General features: G+C 37.9%; 1 protein-coding gene across 1 annotated transcript; it reads right to left on the bottom strand.

The window, feature by feature from the left end:
* Window positions 1-18,379: 18,379 nt before the first annotated feature.
* LOC110880496 lies at window positions 18,380-20,053 on the bottom strand. Its single transcript, XM_022129019.1, has 4 exons — window positions 19,493-20,053; window positions 19,215-19,408; window positions 18,737-18,842; window positions 18,380-18,688 (listed from the first exon to the last, which is right to left on the bottom strand). Exons 1-4 carry the CDS (start codon window positions 20,051-20,053, stop codon window positions 18,380-18,382), a joined length of 1,170 nt encoding a protein of 389 aa, XP_021984711.1.
* Window positions 20,054-20,294: the final 241 nt, after the last annotated feature.

The raw sequence follows: 20,294 nt of genomic DNA, 5'->3' as shown, positions 1-20,294 counted from the left end.
ACTTTCTTTATATTTTAAAAAAACTCCGAATCTATAATCTTCCGTATACGCCAAACTCACACACCTACGTTTCCTTGTGTAGAAGGACAAGGTGCTCCAAACTAACTCATCTACAAACTTGCTCTCGGAACTTCAAGTCACCACTTGTAAACCGTGAGTATACTCGAACCCATTTCTACTTTTAACACTTTGGGTGCAACATGTATTCTATATTAAACGCACACGACACTTGAAACTTATTTGAAACTTACTCTATCCATTTAAACATGAAACATGAAACTTGTGAATCTTGAGACTTTTTGTGCAATGTGAACGTTTAATTCTTGTGTGTAGTTCCGCCTTAACAATAGTAGCGCTATAGGAGTAATGCACCTCCCCGTTAGTCTTTGGGGTATTGTTAGGAGGAGACATAACAACCTCCCGTTAAACTTTGGGTTAGGTACTTTAAACGCATTGGGAAACTTGGGCTATCACTTGGACTACGTAAACTAGCACGTTGAAACTATTTTGTTATGTTCATGTTGGATATGAGTTTTTATTCTATTATGTTATGTAAACAAACTTGTATACTCGCTCTTTGCTTTTGCATTGAAACTCTATTTTAATACATGTTGCAGGTTGATTATTGAAGTATGGATGATTCATGAAACAAGTTAGGGTGGACTAGATACACGCCTAGAATATTTTATCTTTTGTTTGTTATGTTACTTGTTGAAACAATGTTGTTATTTCCTTTTGAATCATGTATGACTTTTAGTTTTGAAATGAAATTTGAATTTAAATTAATTATTGTCACATAGTGTTATGACGTTTTGAGCAATCTACACACTTCGTCTCATCCCGATGTTTCCGCCATCGGTTGGGGTGTGACAGATTGGTATCAGAGCCATAACTATAGGGAATTAGGAAAAATTGCCATGCTTTTGCCCTAATCTATAGTTCTAGGAATTTTGTCTCTTATTTGTTGTTTAAAACTTTTGTGCTCTGCCATGCATGCTTCCTAGCTATACTTTTGATTAATTTATGTGCCTTTCCTAAGGCTAACACGAATACACTTATGCTATTTTTATACTCTTGTAACACCAACGAGAAGAATTTACCAAAATAGGCGTGAAACCCACAATTTGGTAAACGACTCTCATTCTACCTTTAATCTATTTTTGCACGAAATTTCACCATTAAGCTAAGAGTGACATCCACAACTTAATGGTAATTTCCATTTCAACTCTAGTGGACCCTCGTCAAAGTGTCAAAATTTATTTTGGCTGACGAGTACCAACCACATTTAGGGTACGAAATCGTCAAGTTAGGGGTGAAACCCGCATCTTGTCGATTAAGTCCCATTCCTTGATTTTTATTCTCGCCAAAGTCCCGAATGTTTCAATCATTTAGAGATGTGTAGTAACCGGAAGGGTAAGATACCATTAATCGCTTCTCGACGAGAGTATCTTACTTATAGGCCAAAGCACAATATCTCTAATTCGAAAGAACTTTCGACCCACTTTGGAATAGTCGACGTTTCTCTACCCGAAACACTCCAATGTTTTATTGAGCCTCTCTTTTATGTATCTCAATTTATATATGATTTTTATACTTGAACGTTCGTTCATTTCAAAATGTCGTTTTAAACATTTCGCACGTTATCGCAATCACAAACAATAATAATCCCTCGTGAACAAACTAAATTTACAATGCTTTCGTTTATTCATGTTATGCTATGTGGAATTCATGACTATGCAATATGAAACGTTTAAACTTTTATGCTATGAAAATCAACTTGGACCTTTATGCTATGTGACTCTTTATGCTATGTGATCAATTTCGTTTTCATAAACAAACATTATGACCAAGTCTCACCTATTCGTTCTTTTGAATCTTAGATGTCTTCTCGTCTCTCCAACGCGTCTAAGAAGTCAAAGTCTCGCTCCACCAAGAAGATGATGGCTTTCATGGCCGATCAATTCGCTCGCGTCGTCCCAAAGGTCATTTCCGAGATTCGTGCCTCTGAAACTCCTCACTCTTCCGTCGACTCTAAGGTTGAAACACGCAAGCCCGTCTCGTTCCGCACCAGTATCAAAGGCGGACAAAAGCTTTGTGTCCTTAGAATTCGAATCATTGTTAAAATGTGCACGCTCTAAGCTACCTAAGTCGTTTTCCGTTGAAGTCGCCAATGGCAAATCTATCCTTGTCGATTCCATTCTCCTCGATTGTCGTCTTATTCTTAACGAGCACGTTTTCTCTATCGATCTCATACCCATGCAACTGGGTAGTTTCGACGTCATCATAGGCATGGATTGGCTTCAAAAGAATCATGCCGAAATCGCTTGTCACGAGAAATTCGTTCGCTTACCTCTTCCCTCTGGTGATGTTTTACACGTTTATGGAGACCGACCTTCAAGGGGACTAAAGTTGATGTCCTGCACACAAGCAAACAAGTACTTACGCAAACAGTACTTTGCCTTTTTAGCCCACGTTGTGGAAGAAAAAGGCAAGGGAAAGAGCCTAAGTGATGTTTCAGTGGTGCGCGATTTCCCTGACGTCTTCCCTGAAGATTTGCCCGGTCCTCCTCCTCCTCGATCCGTTGATTTTCGTATTGATCTCGTACCTGGTGCAACTCCTGTTGCTAAGGCTCCTTATCGTCTTGCACCTTCTGAGATGCAAGAATTATCCTCGCAACTCCAAGAACTCCTCGAGAAGGGTTTCATTCGTCCAAGTACCTCTCCTTGGGGTGCTCCCGTGATCTTCGTTAAAAAGAAAGATGGTTCCTTTCGCATGTGTATCGATTATCGTGAGCTCAACAAACTCACCGTCAAGAATCGCTACCCTCTTCCGCGTATCGACGATCTCTTTGATCAACTCCAAGGCGCTACCTGTTTCTCCAAAATCGATCTTCGTTCTGGTTATCACCAACTTCGAGTCCTCGAAGAGGACGTTCCCAAAACCGCTTTTCGTACTCGCTATGGACATTACGAGTTCGTGGTTATGCCTTTTAGCTTAACCAACGCACCCGCTGTGTTCATGGACCTCATGAATCGTGTTTGTAAACCTTACTTGGATCGCTTCGTGATCGTCTTTATTGACGATATCCTCATTTATTCTAAATCTCGAGCCGATCATGAGCGTCATCTTCGTCTTATACTCGAACTTTTGCGTGGTGAACGTTTATACGCTAAGTTTTCTAAATGCGAGTTTTGCATCAAAGAAGTTCAATTCCTTGGACACGTTGTTAGTGAAAAAGGAATTCATGTCGACCCTTCAAAAATCGAAGCCGTGAAGAATTGGACCGCGCCTAAATCTCCTTCTGAAATCCGTTCTTTCTTAGGATTGGCGGGTTATTACCGTCGATTCATCTCGAATTTTTCAAAGATCGCCGTTCCTCTCACTTCGTTGACTCAAAAGGAGAAACCTTTTGCTTGGGGTCCTGAGCAAGAGGAATCTTTTCAAACTCTCAAGGACTTGCTTTGCAACGCTCCTATTCTCGCCTCCCTGATGGGAATGATGATTTCGTGGTGTATTGTGATGCATCAAATCGTGGTCTTGGTTGTGTGCTCATGCAACGAGACAAAGTCATCGCTTACGCCTCTCGCCAACTCAAAATACATGAGAAAAATTATACTACCCACGACCTCGAGCTTGGCGCAGTTGTTTTTGCGTTAAAGATTTGGCGACACTACCTATATGGTACTAAGTGTGTGGTTTTCACTGACCATAAGAGCCTGCAACACATCTTTGACCAAAAAGAACTCAATATGCGACAGCGACGTTGGGTGGAATTACTTAACGACTATGATTGCGAGATTCGCTACCATCCTGGTAAGGCGAATGTCGTGGCCGATGCACTTAGTCGTAAAGCTCATGTAGATGTCATTCGTTGTTTTCATATCTCGAGCGATCTTCACAATCGTATTCGTGAAGCGCAATACTCGTCTATCAATGAAGGTTCCATGGCTGTAGAAATACGTGGAGCTTCTGAAAATCAACTCGTTTCGAAACCTGATGGTCTTCTCTATTGTTGTGATCGCGTCTGGATCCCAGATCGCGACAATCTTCGTGACCTTATCATGAACGAAGCACACAAATCTAGGTACTCAATTCATCCCGGCGCCAACAAGATGTACCATAATCTACGTACATCCTATTGGTGGCCTGGTATGAAGAGAGACATTGCTGTGTACGTTTCCAAGTGTCTTACCTGTTCGAAAGTCAAAGCCGAGCATCAACGACCTTCTGGTCTACTCGAACAACCTGAAATCCCTGTTTGGAAATGGGATAGCATTGCGATGGACTTCATAACTAAACTCCCACGTACGCCTTCTGGTTACGATAGCATTTGGGTAGTCATTGATCGTTTGACCAAGTCCGCACAATTCATTCCCATTCGTGAGGATTTCAAGGTTGAACGACTCGCTCGTATCTATACCAATGAAGTCATACGCCATCATGGTGTTCCTCTCGACATCATTTCTGATCGTGATGGTCGATTCACTTCGCGTCTCTGGCAAACTTTTCAGTCCGCTATGGGTACTCATTTAAATCTCAGTACGGCCTTTCATCCTCAAACGGATGGACAGACTGAACGTACTATCCAAACCCTAGAGGACATGCTCCGTTCTTGTGTCATCGACTTTGGTGGTAGTTGGGATGTGCATTTACCTTTGATCGAGTTCTCGTACAACAATAGCTACCACTATAGTATTCAAATGGCTCCTTTTGAGGCATTGTATGGTCGCAAATGCCGATCCCCTTTAAGCTGGCACGAGATTGGCGATAAGCATTTTTCTGGCCCTGAGATCATTCAAGAAGCAACGGATAAGATTCTCCAAATCCGTGACAATCTACTCAAGGCTCGAAATCGTCAAAAGAGTTATGCTGACAAGGGACGAAAACCAATGGAGTTAAACGTTGGGGACCATGTCCTACTCAAAGTATCTCCTTGGAAAGGAGTGGTTCGTTTTGGTAAAAAGGGAAAACTTGCCCCTCGCTATGTCGGTCCTTTCAAGATACTCGAAAGGATTGGTAAGGTGGCTTATCGACTCGACTTACCTCAAGAGCTCAGCAACGTTCATCCAACGTTCCACGTCTCGAACCTAAAGAAATGCCTCGCTGATGAAGGACTTCAAGTTCCTCTCGAAGATCTTCAAATCAACGATACTATGCAATTTGTGGAAAAACCAGTGGAAATCGTTGAGCAAGAAGTCAAACTATTAAGGCGCAGCAAGATTCCTATCGTCAAGGTTAGATGGGAAGGAAAACGTGGCGCTGAATTTACATGGGAACTCAAAAAGGATATGAAGTCAAAGTATCCTCATCTTTTCCCTACGTCTTCCTAAATTTCGGGACGAAATTTCCTAAAGGAGGGGAGACTGTAACGCCCGGCTATTTTGTACTTTCCATTTATAGAAAGTTTGATTCGTAATTCTATTTTTGGAAACTTGTATTCTTGTAATCGTTTCTTTCTTTGTAATCTTTATCAAATCGAGACTTGGATCATTAACGAAGCTTATATTTTGTTACATCTATGTTAAACGCATTCTATGTATACTCGTATGTTCGATTTGGTGAATCAATCTATGTTTAATCGTGATTCTTGAAAACTATGTGCGAAACTTGTAATTAAACTAAACTTATGCATGGAACGTGTTTTGAACGAGAATGACACTTGATTTGATACTTATACGCTTGATTATACTTGGTTTATACTCCTCGTGCTTAATCATAACCTAATCTATGCTTTTGTGGCGAAAATGGTCCTTAAAACACCTTAATTGCATCAAATAACAACTATAGGGGGGCCAAATATGTCAAAAATCAAACTTGTTTCCAAACCCCAAAGGGCTCACGCCCCGCGTGAACTTACCTGGATATCCCAGGCGGGCCGCGTAAGGTCCATGTTCAGCAGACTCTTGAAAGGTCGCGACCAGCTTCGTTTTTGGGCGGGATTCTTGAGTTTAAACCGAGTTTTGGCTCTTGTAATCACCTCTAATCAACCCTAATCACTCCCCTATAAGTACCCAAGCTCCCCCAAGCACTTGGACACTTTCACCACTCTCAAACTTCACCAAAACACTCCCAAATTCAAGCACAAAGCTGCATTTTCGGGCAGATTGATACACCTACACTAAAAGTGGTATAACTTGCTCATTTCTTAACGAAATTGCTTGATTCTTTTTCCTACTTGCTTGGTTAATCATGTAGTTTGATTCCTTGACTCCTCCTTGGAGAAATCAGACCTGGAATTGCTCCGAAATTGACCAAAAACTTTCTGTTTTGTTTCAAACTTATGCAAACTTCATCTAACTTGTGTGAAACACATCTCAAACCAATGTCCTAATGCTTACAACCCCTCTTATGGTTGGTTAAGCTTAAAAAACATGGTTGAGACATCTAAATCAGAGGTTAAAACCTCATAAACTTTCTGTTTTAATTAGGGTTTTACCCACAAGTAATGTTCAAGTGTGAAACTTGTTGAATGTGTGATGGTTGGATTAGCTTGGGCTATCCTTCATAAGAATCCACTCATTACTTGATGTTTTACTATAGATTAGTTGATGTTAATACCTTGATACTTGTATGTTCATGACCCTCCTTGTTGTTTATAACAACAAGTGTAGTGGTGAACAATAGAGGTGCCTAAATGGAAGCTTGTTCTTCCTACCTCATGTATGTATTCTATGACACAAAGAGGTACCTAAATGGAGACATTAATCTCCTACCTCATGCTTGAATCTTAAGACTTGTAAAACTATATAATATCTAAGTTATTCTATACGTATACATCTAAGTAACTAAGACTTGATGATGACTTAATAGTTATTTGTTAAGTGGACGTTACATCATCTATGACCATGCCCTTGTTACGACTCTAATGGATCTTAGAATCCATGAAATCATACCAACTCTTTTGAGTTTCAATAGTGTCAAGAACAAGAGTTATGTGTACAAGATGATTATTTTCACCTATGTTACTTTCTTTATATTTTAAAAAAACTCCGAATCTATAATCTTCCGTATACGCCAAACTCACACACCTACGTTTCCTTGTGTAGAAGGACAAGGTGCTCCAAACTAACTCATCTACAAACTTGCTCTCGGAACTTCAAGTCACCACTTGTAAACCGTGAGTATACTCGAACCCATTTCTACTTTTAACACTTTGGGTGCAACATGTATTCTATATTAAACGCACACGACACTTGAAACTTATTTGAAACTTACTCTATCCATTTAAACATGAAACATGAAACTTGTGAATCTTGAGACTTTTTGTGCAATGTGAACGTTTAATTCCTCCTGTGAATTCATAATACTTAACAAAACAACCATTAGTCAATATCGCCAAATGGTGATATCTTCACCATTTGGCCGATTTGGTCTAAAGGACCATTTCATTCTTATGGGGCTGTAATAATTCATTATTTCCTCCTTGTAACTTATTTCTTCGTTAACTCATAATCAAAATTACCGTCATACCCCTTTTTACCCCTTTCAACCCCCGTACTTAGTTTCATAACATAGTCACATGTTTCCGACCTGTATTAAAACTTGACGAAACATCATTCTTCATATAATAACTTATCATGCTCTTAATCTATATAATGAATAGATATTCTACAAAAAAAGGTGTAAGCTTTACTTACCTTGTATCCAAACATGCTTCCCATGCGTATATGTTCCGTTTGACCCGCTTCTTTCCCAAGCTTCCGCATAGCTTGTCAAGCGTCAAACTATTATATATCATTCGCAAGATAGTTAGCTTATTTATCATTTATCGCGACCCTTCCATCTTACGGATCTTATGTCGATTTTATCATTCAATCTTATAACATGCTAATCTATCAAATCTTAGCCGAAATTCTTAAAACATTCACACACATATATATGACTTCAACATCATTAACATGAGCATATCCTCATTTTCATCATATTATACAAAACCCACTTCATAAGTACTTTGTTAATCACTTACAAGTGATCTAATCTCAATTACTTCATAATTTCATCATATATTTGGTGAATGTACTATCTCCTAAGCATAGTGTACAACTAATTCACGCGCATTCTTCTAATCTCACACATAATTCATCAAATCCTCCTACTAATTAACATATATCATTCACACATAAACATTCAAACATATTATTATCATATTTCTTTCAATTCCTCTAACAAGAATTCATATTACTCACATAATACATCAACATTCAACAAGAATTAGACATGGATGATGATTCAAGTCATCATTCTCACCATAACTAATGGGTTTCACCTCTAAGCATCAAATTAACCTAAATCATGCATAACCCATGTTATATATGATGATTCTAACACGTGCTCATACCCAATTTCATACCAATTCACGGATTAGAACATAACCCACTTCGTGTAAGATCACCCATCTAGGTTTTAAGACATACCTTACGATCCCCTTGTGAAGGTGATCATTTCTCCATGTTCGGTTATGAATTTAAGCTTCATTTAGCCCTCCAATTTGAAGATTTTTAGAGAAACTGGGGTTTGAACCCTCTTTCTTCTTCCTAAACATCGATACACACACATACACACACTATGTGTGTGTGTAGTGTTTTATTTTTATTTTATAAAACTCATGTTTCCTCACTTAATGGTTTTAGTCCCTCAAGTTTCATTTTGATTATATAAAAGACTAAAACTCATTTCTTTATATCAACCGAGATTCTAATTTACCAAACTCGTTTTTGGGGTGTTACACGGGGGTCGGGGGGCAGCGCCCCTGGTAGCAGGGTCCAAGGGGCGGCAGCCCCTGGCGAGGTCCAAGGGGCAGAGCCCCTGGCTGGGGTCGATTAAATTGCTTTAATAAAAATGCATGAGAAAATTTAATTTTCTGTAAATTTGCCTCTGGAAAACTGCATTCGTAGACCGTTTTATGCCATTGCGTTTTAGGACTGCATTCCTGGTTCAGACAATTCACACACAAAACTATTGTCCTGGTTCAATGCGTTTTAGAGAGAACACTTTCTTTGGTGTTTTTATACCATTGCGTTTTAGAACTAAGACATTTTTATGTGTTTTCTGGCCATTGCGTTTTAGAAAAACACATTTTTAGGTGTTTTCAGTCCATTGCGTTTTAGAGAGAACACTTTCTTTTGTTTTTTAGGCCATTGTGTTTTAGAAATGAGACATTTTTAAGTGTTTTCTGGCCATTGCGTTTTATAAATAAGACATTTTCTTGTGTTTTTTGTGCATTGCGTTTTAGGTAAAACACATTTTTATGTGTTTTCAGTTCATTGCGTTTTAGAAAACAGACATTTTAAGTGTTTTCTGGCTATTGCGTTTTAGAAATAAGACATTTGTTTGTGTTTTTTGTGCATTGCGTTTTAGGTAAAACACATTACATTTTATGTGTTTTCAGTGTATTTCGTTTTAGAAAGTACATTTTCTTTTGTGATTTTAGGCTATTGCGTTTTAGAAATAAGACATTTCTTTGTGTTTTCTGGCCATTGCGTTTTACAAATAAGACATTTCTTTGTGTTTTTTGTGCATTGCGTTTTAGAAAAAATGTCATTTTTTAGGTTTTTTTCCATTGCGTTTTACGCAACTAGGTTTTCGATTTTTATTCGAAAATATAGCAATAGTATACTCGTTTTAAAGATAAAAAAAAGTTTGTTTTTTTGGTGCAATTTTTATAAAAAAATAATGTTGTATGAAAAAGTTATTAACGTTTAAAAAATTGTGGGATTTGATGTAACGCCCGGCTATTTTGTACTTTCCATTTATAGAAAGTTTGATTCGTAATTCTATTTTTGGAAACTTGTATTCTTGTAATCGTTTCTTTCTTTGTAATCTTTATCAAATCGAGACTTGGATCATTAACGAAGCTTATATTTTGTTACATCTATGTTAAACGCATTCTATGTATACTCGTATGTTCGATTTGGTGAATCAATCTATGTTTAATCGTGATTCTTGAAAACTATGTGCGAAACTTGTAATTAAACTAAACTTATGCATGGAACGTGTTTTGAACGAGAATGACACTTGATTTGATACTTATACGCTTGATTATACTTGGTTTATACTCCTCGTGCTTAATCATAACCTAATCTATGCTTTTGTGGCGAAAATGGTCCTTAAAACACCTTAATTGCATCAAATAACAACTATAGGGGGGCCAAATATGTCAAAAATCAAACTTGTTTCCAAACCCCAAAGGGCTCACGCCCCGCGTGAACTTACCTGGATATCCCAGGCGGGCCGCGTGAGGTCCATGTTCAGCAGACTCTTGAAAGGTCGCGACCAGCTTCGTTTTTGGGCGGGATTCTTGAGTTTAAACCGAGTTTTGGCTCTTGTAATCACCTCTAATCAACCCTAATCACTCCCCTGTAAGTACCCAAGCTCCCCCAAGCACTTGGACACTTTCACCACTCTCAAACTTCACCAAAACACTCCCAAATTCAAGCACAAAGCTGCATTTTCGGGCAGATTGATACACCTACACTAAAAGTGGTATAACTTGCTCATTTCTTAACGAAATTGCTTGATTCTTTTTCCTACTTGCTTGGTTAATCATGTAGTTTGATTCCTTGACTCCTCCTTGGAGAAATCAGACCTGGAATTGCTCCGAAATTGACCAAAAACTTTCTGTTTTGCTTCAAACTTATGCAAACTTCATCTAACTTGTGTGAAACACATCTCAAACCAATGTCCTAATGCTTACAACCCCTCTTATGGTTGGTTAAGCTTAAAAAACATGGTTGAGACATCTAAATCAGAGGTTAAAACCTCATAAACTTTCTGTTTTAATTAGGGTTTTACCCACAAGTAATGTCCAAGTGTGAAACTTGTTGAATGTGTGATGGTTGGATTAGCTTGGGCTATCCTTCATAAGAATCCACTCATTACTTGATGTTTTACTATAGATTAGTTGATGTTAATACCTTGATACTTGTATGTTCATGACCCTCCTTGTTGTTTATAACAACAAGTGTAGTGGTGAACAATAGAGGTGCCTAAATGGAAGCTTGTTCTTCCTACCTCATGTATGTATTCTATGACACAAAGAGGTACCTAAATGGAGACATTAATCTCCTACCTCATGCTTGAATCTTAAGACTTGTAAAACTATATAATATCTAAGTTATTCTATACGTATACATCTAAGTAACTAAGACTTGATGATGACTTAATAGTTATTTGTTAAGTGGACGTTACATCATCTATGACCATGCCCTTGTTACGACTCTAATGGATCTTAGAATCCATGAAATCATACCAACTCTTTTGAGTTTCAATAGTGTCAAGAACAAGAGTTATGTGTACAAGATGATTATTTTCACCTATGTTACTTTCTTTATATTTTAAAAAAACTCCGAATCTATAATCTTCCGTATACGCCAAACTCACACACCTACGTTTCCTTGTGTAGAAGGACAAGGTGCTCCAAACTAACTCATCTACAAACTTGCTCTCGGAACTTCAAGTCACCACTTGTAAACCGTGAGTATACTCGAACCCATTTCTACTTTTAACACTTTGGGTGCAACATGTATTCTATATTAAACGCACACGACACTTGAAACTTATTTGAAACTTACTCTATCCATTTAAACATGAAACATGAAACTTGTGAATCTTGAGACTTTTTGTGCAATGTGAACGTTTAATTCTTGTGTGTAGTTCCGCCTTAACAATAGTAGCGCTATAGGAGTAATGCACCTCCCCGTTAGTCTTTGGGGTATTGTTAGGAGGAGACATAACAACCTCCCGTTAAACTTTGGGTTAGGTACTTTAAACGCATTGGGAAACTTGGGCTATCACTTGGACTACGTAAACTAGCACGTTGAAACTATTTTGTTATGTTCATGTTGGATATGAGTTTTTATTCTATTATGTTATGTAAACAAACTTGTATACTCGCTCTTTGCTTTTGCATTGAAACTCTATTTTAATACATGTTGCAGGTTGATTATTGAAGTATGGATGATTCATGAAACAAGTTAGGGTGGACTAGATACACGCCTAGAATATTTTATCTTTTGTTTGTTATGTTACTTGTTGAAACAATGTTGTTATTTCCTTTTGAATCATGTATGACTTTTAGTTTTGAAATGAAATTTGAATTTAAATTAATTATTGTCACATAGTGTTATGACGTTTTGAGCAATCTACACACTTCGTCTCATCCCGATGTTTCCGCCATCGGTTGGGGTGTGACATTTGAGGAGAGAGAAACTATTGTGGTGAAGTGACTCGAATGCCCTTACACAACCCACGTGCATGTTTTTTTATATTCAATTTCACTCATTTAATTTTAGTTCTTGATTAAATCTGTTGATGGCCAAGATTACTCTCTAACCTTTCTAGCCAAATAAGCTTTCTATTATATCCTAACCCTTTATTATTATTAATCCAATCAACTTAAAGCTCGAAAGTGTGAGAGCCTAAGAGGCATTCCACATACATCAACTTTTTCTTCATAAAAGGAAACAACTTTGTATGATTTTGTGGGTTCAAAATTGTTGCCGTAAAGCTCTTTAAGTTGAAAGCAAACACCCTTTATGTTATCTAGATTACATGAAGTATCGTAATCATATTATTTTATAAATAATGTGTAAGTGGTGTTTGGGATTGCTTTACTTACAGGTTTTGACATGCTTTTAAAGTATTTACCGACACTAAGATAAAACGCTAAGCGTTTTTAAAGATATTATATTCAAAATTGATGAAATCGTTCAAATATTCAAAACAAGAAGTTAGAGTTGGCAAACGTTATGACTAAGTGACGTATAAAAACGAATGGTTATAACAGGAAACTAAAAATAGAGCAAGGATTACATTTTAAGCTAAAAAGTGTTAGTTATGGGCTGTAGAAAAGCAAATAAGCAAATAAGCTCTTTTGAAAAGCTTTAAAATTGAGCTTTTCAAAACAGCTTATTGACTTATTTGCTTTTCAGAAAGCAAATAAGCTCTTTTGAAAAGCTAAGCCAAACAGCCCCTTATCCATGTATGAATTATAAGGTTAAGTAAGAGCCTCGATCTAATGAAATAAAAACTATTGATTTCGTTAAGAGTAAACTTCCATTTTGCTCCCTGTGGTTTGGTCACTTTAACGGTTTTGCTCCAAACCTTTAAAAATAGCCATTTTACTCCCTGATGTTTCGGTTTTGTCGCCATTTTGCTCCACGGTCTTAACTCCATCCATATTTTATGTTAACTGAAAGGTTATTTTAGTAATTTCATGTATAAAATAAGGATACTTTGGTAATTTATATTTAAATGTAAATTATATATATATATATAATAAGTATAGTCTTTACTCTCTCCCTACAACATCACTCTCTCTTCTACACCACCACCCATCACCTCACACTGCCGCCACCCACCACCTGGGCGCCGCCACCCCTCTCTCCACCAGCAGCTATCACCATCAACCACCACTTACCACAACTGGAAATAGGTGGCAGCGAGTGGTGACTGACAATGGAGATGGTGGTGGCCAACTCCGATTCGACTTTAAAAGGGTATCCATCATCCTCTCAATAACATTAATCCCCACCACAAACCCCTCATCCACCATCAAATTCCACATCTTTGAACCTTCAACCAAATTGTTCCTTAATATTCATTAGAAGGTTAGAGCAAATTACAAATCATGGGTTGGTAGACGGGCAACAAGCTGCGCCGCCACCCCCTTTTGAATTGCAAATCCTACAAATCTAACACTTGTAAGGAAACCCTCTGGCTTAACAACCCCTTTCAACTTCTGAACAATGTACTTAGCTTCTTCAACAAGTTTAAACCCACATAAACTCTCAATAACCTTATTCAAAGTCCTCAATTCATACCCATATCCAAACCCATTATGAAAAAAGTCAACACATTTCTTCATCTCCCTTGCAGAAGCCAAAGTTTTAACCACTATTATGTATGTTTTATCTGTAACCAAAGTACGATTTTCGGTTTCTTGAACAAAGTCCCATAACAGATCTACGTTTTTTTTTATTTTCCAACGATGTCAAGCATCTTGTTTAGAGTGGTTGGAGTGTGATTGAAGTGTTGGGTTTGGGAAAAGGTGTGAAATTTGTAAATGGGTTTCAAAGGAATATGGGAATTTGTTGCAGATTTGGAGGATGGATTCATGGTTGAGGTGGAAATCGAAGTGGGAGAAGGAGGTGTGGAGTTTTGATTTGGGTGAGTGTTGTTGTTGGTAGAGGACGGTGGAGACGCGGAGGAGGTGTGATGGGTTGACTGGTGGTGGAGGTGTGAGAGTGGTGGTGGGTGGAGGAGAGGGTGGAGGTGAGACGGCGGCGGCGGTGGTAGTGGTTGTGGTGGTGAGGCAGCGGTGGAGAGAGGGGAGGGTTTTCATAGGGGTTTGAAATTCTGATCATATTTTGGGACTAGAATCTTGGGCATCGAACAGAGCAAAATTATTACCTTTTCCAGTTGTAATTACTTTTTCAAGTTATAATTAAATTCATATTTATAGAATTACCATAATACCCTTTATCTTTAAGAAACATTTTAGACAGAGTTAGGGACGGGGAGTGAAATGGAGATAAGTTAAATAGATCAAGGAGTAAAATGACTATTTTTAAAGGTTTGAGGCAAAACCATTAAAGTGACCAAATCACAGGGAGCAAAACGGAACTTTACTCTTTCGTTAATTTATGTAAACTTCAAATTCATTACATATACCCCTGTTTTTTATCATTCTATTCTCTCTTTCACTCTTTATCTTGGTGGTTGATGGTCACTCTCGATAGGTCAAGGGTGTTCAATAATCAAACACACAATAAAAATAAGAGAATATAAAGGGGGAATAATTTAGAAAAATGGAGGACAACTAATGGTGTTGGTATACAGGAGCGAAACATTGAAGTGGCCGGGAGGGGCGCCGACCCCCTGGCTCAGTAGTGTCATGTATGTAAGTTTTGTATAGAATTTTTTAGGTATATACGTTTTCAACCCCCCGGGTTTTTTAAAATAAAAATTTTAGGAGTTAATTACTGTTTTCGTCCATGTAGTTTGTCAAAAATCACTATTTCAGTCCATTAGTTTAAAAATTGTGATTTCAGTCCCTGTGGTTTCACTTCCGTAACCATTTCAGTCCTTGTACTAACAGAATAAATGGATTGAAATGGTTACGAAGTGAAACCACAGGTACTGAAATGGTTACAGAAGTGAAACCACATGGACTAAAATCGCAATTTTTAAACCAATGGACTGAAATAGTGATTTTTAACAAACCACAGGGACGAAAACAGTAATTAACTCAAATTTTAGGTATATACTTTTAAGTCCGGTGACTTCCGACACCCCGGTGAAAATTTTCAAGTTTCGCCACTGGTTGGTAACACATGGTGGTTGATGTCTTGATGGAAACTAACGATGAAGATTGAAGAGTTTGTTTTTTCATGTGAAGTGAGAGGAGAAAGACTATGCTAGTTGTGGTGAAAGGTGTCTAAAGGACCGATTAGTACACATAACTTGCTACAAAATACGTGTTAAGTTAAACATATGATAGTGCAATTAACATGTATTATTTACATAATGTATTAACAATATAGTTAATTTTTTATTTATTTTACCAATATTTTTTTTATTGCTAACCAAGAAGTGTCATGGTCACTTTCATTATCAATGTATGATGACACTAAGGTGCTGTTTGTTTTTTCAGAGGTAAAATGTCTGCAGTCTGCGAACCACATCTGCAGACATCTGCAGCTGAAGAGGTGGACCAAACCTCTGCAGTCTGCAAGAAGAAGACTGTTTGTTTTTTAACTTCTGCAAAGATCTGCTGAAAATTCACAAACTCATTTCTCAACCCAGCTTTTAGTTATGAGTAGAAAAATCAACTTAACGGTTCGAATTTGATAAACTCTGCATCAAGAACCATTTTGTGAAAGCAATTTTCAAAGCATTTTACCATCAGCTTTTTTTTTTTTGTAATTTTGGTGTTGTCTATAACAAATACTGGTATTGTTGAGTTTCATTTCATGCAGTTAGTTGAACTTGGTTGAACAAAACCAATAATAAACAATTATAATCACAAAAAAAAACAAATACTAAAATCTGTACAAATTAAATTTCATTATCATTAATAAAAACTAAAAATAAACAATTTCTAATCACAAAAAAAATAAAAACTAAAATCTAAACATATTATATTAAATCAACAGTTAATAAAAGCTCAAACAAAATCAAAATCAATATAAGCATACAACATAAAATAATCAACTAATTTATCAAAAACTAAATAAAATTAAGTACAAAATGAACTAAAAAACCAGATCAAAACACCCACCTTCTTTTCACCTAAAAAGCTCCTGATCTCAATTGCCGTATTATTATTCGTAATACTAGCGTTAATCGGAAAATGGGCATGCACAAACCGTAGGGAAGAAGAAGGTTGTGGTGTGGGAGGAGAGGTTGTGGCGGTGGTGTGGGAGGAGAGGTGGTGGCGGCGGTGGTAGCGGTGGTGTGGGAGGAGAGGTTGTGGCGGTGGTGTGGGAGGAGAGGTTGTGGCGGTGGTGTGGGAGGAGAGGTGGTGGCGGCGGCAGGGAAGAAGAAGGCTGGTGGAGGGGAGGTGTGGAGGAGGGATTAGGGTTTTCTTGAAGAAGAGCTGTGTTTTGTGATGTTAGAAAAAATGTAGAAGAGGTTAGAAGAGGAAGGTCCATGTCTGCACCAAAGAGAGGTTAGGCAGACCTTTTTAAGTGACATGTCTTCAAGAAAACAAACAATTTGCAGACTCAAACGTCTGCGCGTGGTCTGCGTGACGCAGATATAAGAGGAGAAGAGCTTTTCAAGAAAAACAAACACCCCCTAAATAAAAAAACATACAATTTAAAAGTTCACCTAAAATGTTTAAAAAATATAAAATTGAATTTAGAGTAAACTACAATTTTACCCCCTGAGGTTAGGGGTCATTCGCATGTCTACCCCCCTAAGGAAATAATTGCATTTTTGCCCCCCCACTATTTGGGGTTATGTCGCATGTTTACCCCCTGACCATTTCAACGTTATTGTTACCGTTAGTTTGTATTGAAAATTCGAAACTACCCTTCTTCTTCCCCATTAATAACTTGATCTCTGCCCTAAACGCTATTTTTCTTCAATCGACCCCCAATCCAAGCTTCAATCCCTCAATTCACTGCCCTCTAATCACTGCCCTGAACATGTCTTCATCTTCGTCGTCTGTGCTTCGATTCAAGGGCAAAACACAACATTCAGACATCATATGTCCATGTGGTGTGAAAACAGTTCTGAAACAATCAGAATCGACAACTAATCCTGGTCGTTGTTCGATGTGTAAGTTTCTTCTGTTTTATGCTTATTGAAACTTTACTTTGTTGGAAAGTCTTGCTTATGATGTCCGATAATAGGTTGGAAGATGTGGATTCCTAAGATGGGCTGACAAAGGTGAAGAACAGGGATGTCCGGTTTGCCGAGAGGTAATGCCTGGTTTAATTGATGAGTTGGCTAAGTGCAAAGAACACTTGGCTCGGTACAAGAATGGAGATGTGTTGAAACTGAAGATGTACTTTGTCATTACTTGGGTGTTGATTGTTCTACTTTTTTGGTTAAGTAGTTTAATGTGGACAAATTGGATTTGGTTGTGTATTTTGACTGCTTGTAATTATACCTTTTCATGCAATGGTCTTTTTCAAGTTCTTATATGTTTGTTTTCGTAGCCTGCTTGTAATTCTGTAGGTATGCCTGACAAAGAGAATGATAAAGTTGAGAATGAGAAAGATGTTGGTAAGGATGAACACGTCGTTGCAGCCTAATAACCAGACAGTTATGTCTACTTTGAGGATCAAGAGTCTGAGATACTCAGACCTTACATGGAGCAAGAAACTGATTATGAAAAGATATTCGGAGATCCGATAAAGGATTATGACCCTGAAGTGTTGGAACTTGCATGGGATTATACATATTGGGATGAAGAGGATGATTGGTACCACAATCCATATGAAGGGGAGCATGGTTCTGATTCGGATTGGTCTTGTTTGGATGATTGTCACTGGAAATAGGCTAGATTTGTTTGGTTTTAAGTTTGTATGTTGGACCTCTTATTTTTACTAAATGTTGCAATGTAATGTAATCCAATCACTTTCCGCCTAAATTGTATTTGAACACATTATTTGTACTAAAGCAGCCAAACATAAAGATTGTAAACCAAAATGCAGCCATATTGTGTTGAACAAACAGTTGTAAACCAAAATACAAACTTGACAAACCAAACATAAAGGTACAAACCAAACATTGTCTTGAACAAAGTTGACAAACCTAACATTGTCTTGAACAAACAAACAATTAAACATAGACTAAAGTTACAAACCAAACATTTTCTTGAACGAACTTGACAAACAAACAAACATAGTCTAAACTTACAAACCATCCATCACTCATGAAGATTGTAAATTGGTGCACCTTGAGTGGCAGTGTGTGATTCCTGTGAAGCAGTGGATTGTTCACCCCCTTGTCCTTTGCAGCTCCTGACATTGTGACCCATATTCCCACATTTACCACACTTGATGCTACTACCCTTTCTGGTCATTTTACCTCCTTTGTCGAACTCCTGCTCAAGCTCTTTTTCACCATATGCCTTCTTTCTTTTCTTCTTTGGCCTTCCAACTTGTGTATGATGCTTTGGTGGGATGAGTGTTGTTGGACACTCTGAAGGAGTCCACATCTCCGACCCGTTAATTGGCTATATCACATTGTAATAAACTTTCTTCCATGTTGACAACCAATACACTTCATCCATCCAGTCTTCTGGTATGCCAACATCAATGTTATTCCTTGACATATCCCATATGGCGGCAACTGCTTGTATGCAAGGCATCCCTGTCAAATCCCACTTCCTGCATGCACAAGTTTTATGTTTAACATTCACAACACACTGTGATCTCGGACCTGTGACTTGATACTTGTCTGAATCAACCATTAAAACAGACATTTCAGTAGCTTATTTCTTGATCTCATCGAAGACCTCAGTGGCATGAGGTGTCAGTGGCCCCATACACTTTGCTTGCAATTTCTTGACATTCACTATCCTCTTGGTCATGTATTCCCGAATGAATTCTAGGCATGTGATAATTGGCTTGTCCCTTGCTCCTACGATTTGTCTGTTAAAAACCTCACATACGTTGTTCAGCAACATATCACATTTAGCTCTTCCAGAAAAATATGCTCTTGACCAAGCGGTGAATGGGATCTCATTCAGCCAGACATACATAGCTCTTTTCGTTGTCTTAATTTCTTCCATAGCTTTGTTAAAGTATGGAATAGATTTCTTCCTTCCGGCTGACCAAAGCAAATTCTTGTAAAGATCTCCACGCCACTTGGATTTCATGTTCTCATGAATGTGCCTCAAACAAAATATGTGCTCAGCATTAGGAAAAACAGCTAGCATAGCAGGAATCAGACACTGTGATACAAAATGCAATTAATCACAATATTTTGCTACGAAAGATTTTTGCAATGTTTTAATTAACACTTAAGAACTTATTACCTTTTGTCTGTCACCGATGAAGGTGAAACAAGAGTTAGCCGTACACCCTAGGTCATCTCTCAACAGTTGCAAAAACCATTTGCAGGTTTGTGTTGTTTCTGCCTCAACAAGGGCATAACAAACTGGATATATGCTATTGTTCCCATCAATACCAACAACACTCAAGATCTGTCCAGGAAATGGACCTTTCATGAAACAACCATCCACACCCAACAATGGTCTTCCAATCATCTTAAATCCTCTCATCATAGAGGCAAAACAAAAATAAACCCTTCGAAACTGCCTTGTAGGACTAGTTGAGTTCCCACATGGCTCCACATCAATTTTAATTGTACTACCTGGGTTGGCTTTTAGAAGGTCATCACAGTATGACCTTAGCAGGCCATACTGTTCTTGGTAATCACCATAGATATTCGTAGTTGTTATCCTCTTGGCTCTGAAGACCTTATGTAGTGATATTTCAAGTTGATGCTTCCGAAGCAGTTGACTTTGGATTGCTTGAATTGGCATGTTTGGATTGCTTTCAATCATAGGTTGGATCTCTCTGGCAATCGAACTCATTGTATACAAAGAAACGACCCTTGTTGTCAAACAATTGTGTTGATTATGAATGGTCTTCACACACCACTTATCCTTGTCTGTGTTCCTTGAGATGTGAACTGCCCAACGACATGTGCGCTTGGTATGCCTTTTAAGGTGCTTGTATTTTTGCCCTACTTTGGTACATTTACTATTTTGCCCCTCTTCTCCCTTATTTTTTACAAGACCAAGTAGTGGTGGATTGCTTCCAAAACATACTACC

The sequence above is a fragment of the Helianthus annuus genome, chromosome 10, assembly GCF_002127325.2.
Source record: "Helianthus annuus cultivar XRQ/B chromosome 10, HanXRQr2.0-SUNRISE, whole genome shotgun sequence".
In the NCBI taxonomy this organism is placed as follows: Eukaryota; Viridiplantae; Streptophyta; class Magnoliopsida; order Asterales; family Asteraceae; genus Helianthus; species Helianthus annuus.
Note: the sequence above shows the minus strand (reverse complement) of the source record. Positions and strands in the feature narration are given on the sequence as shown.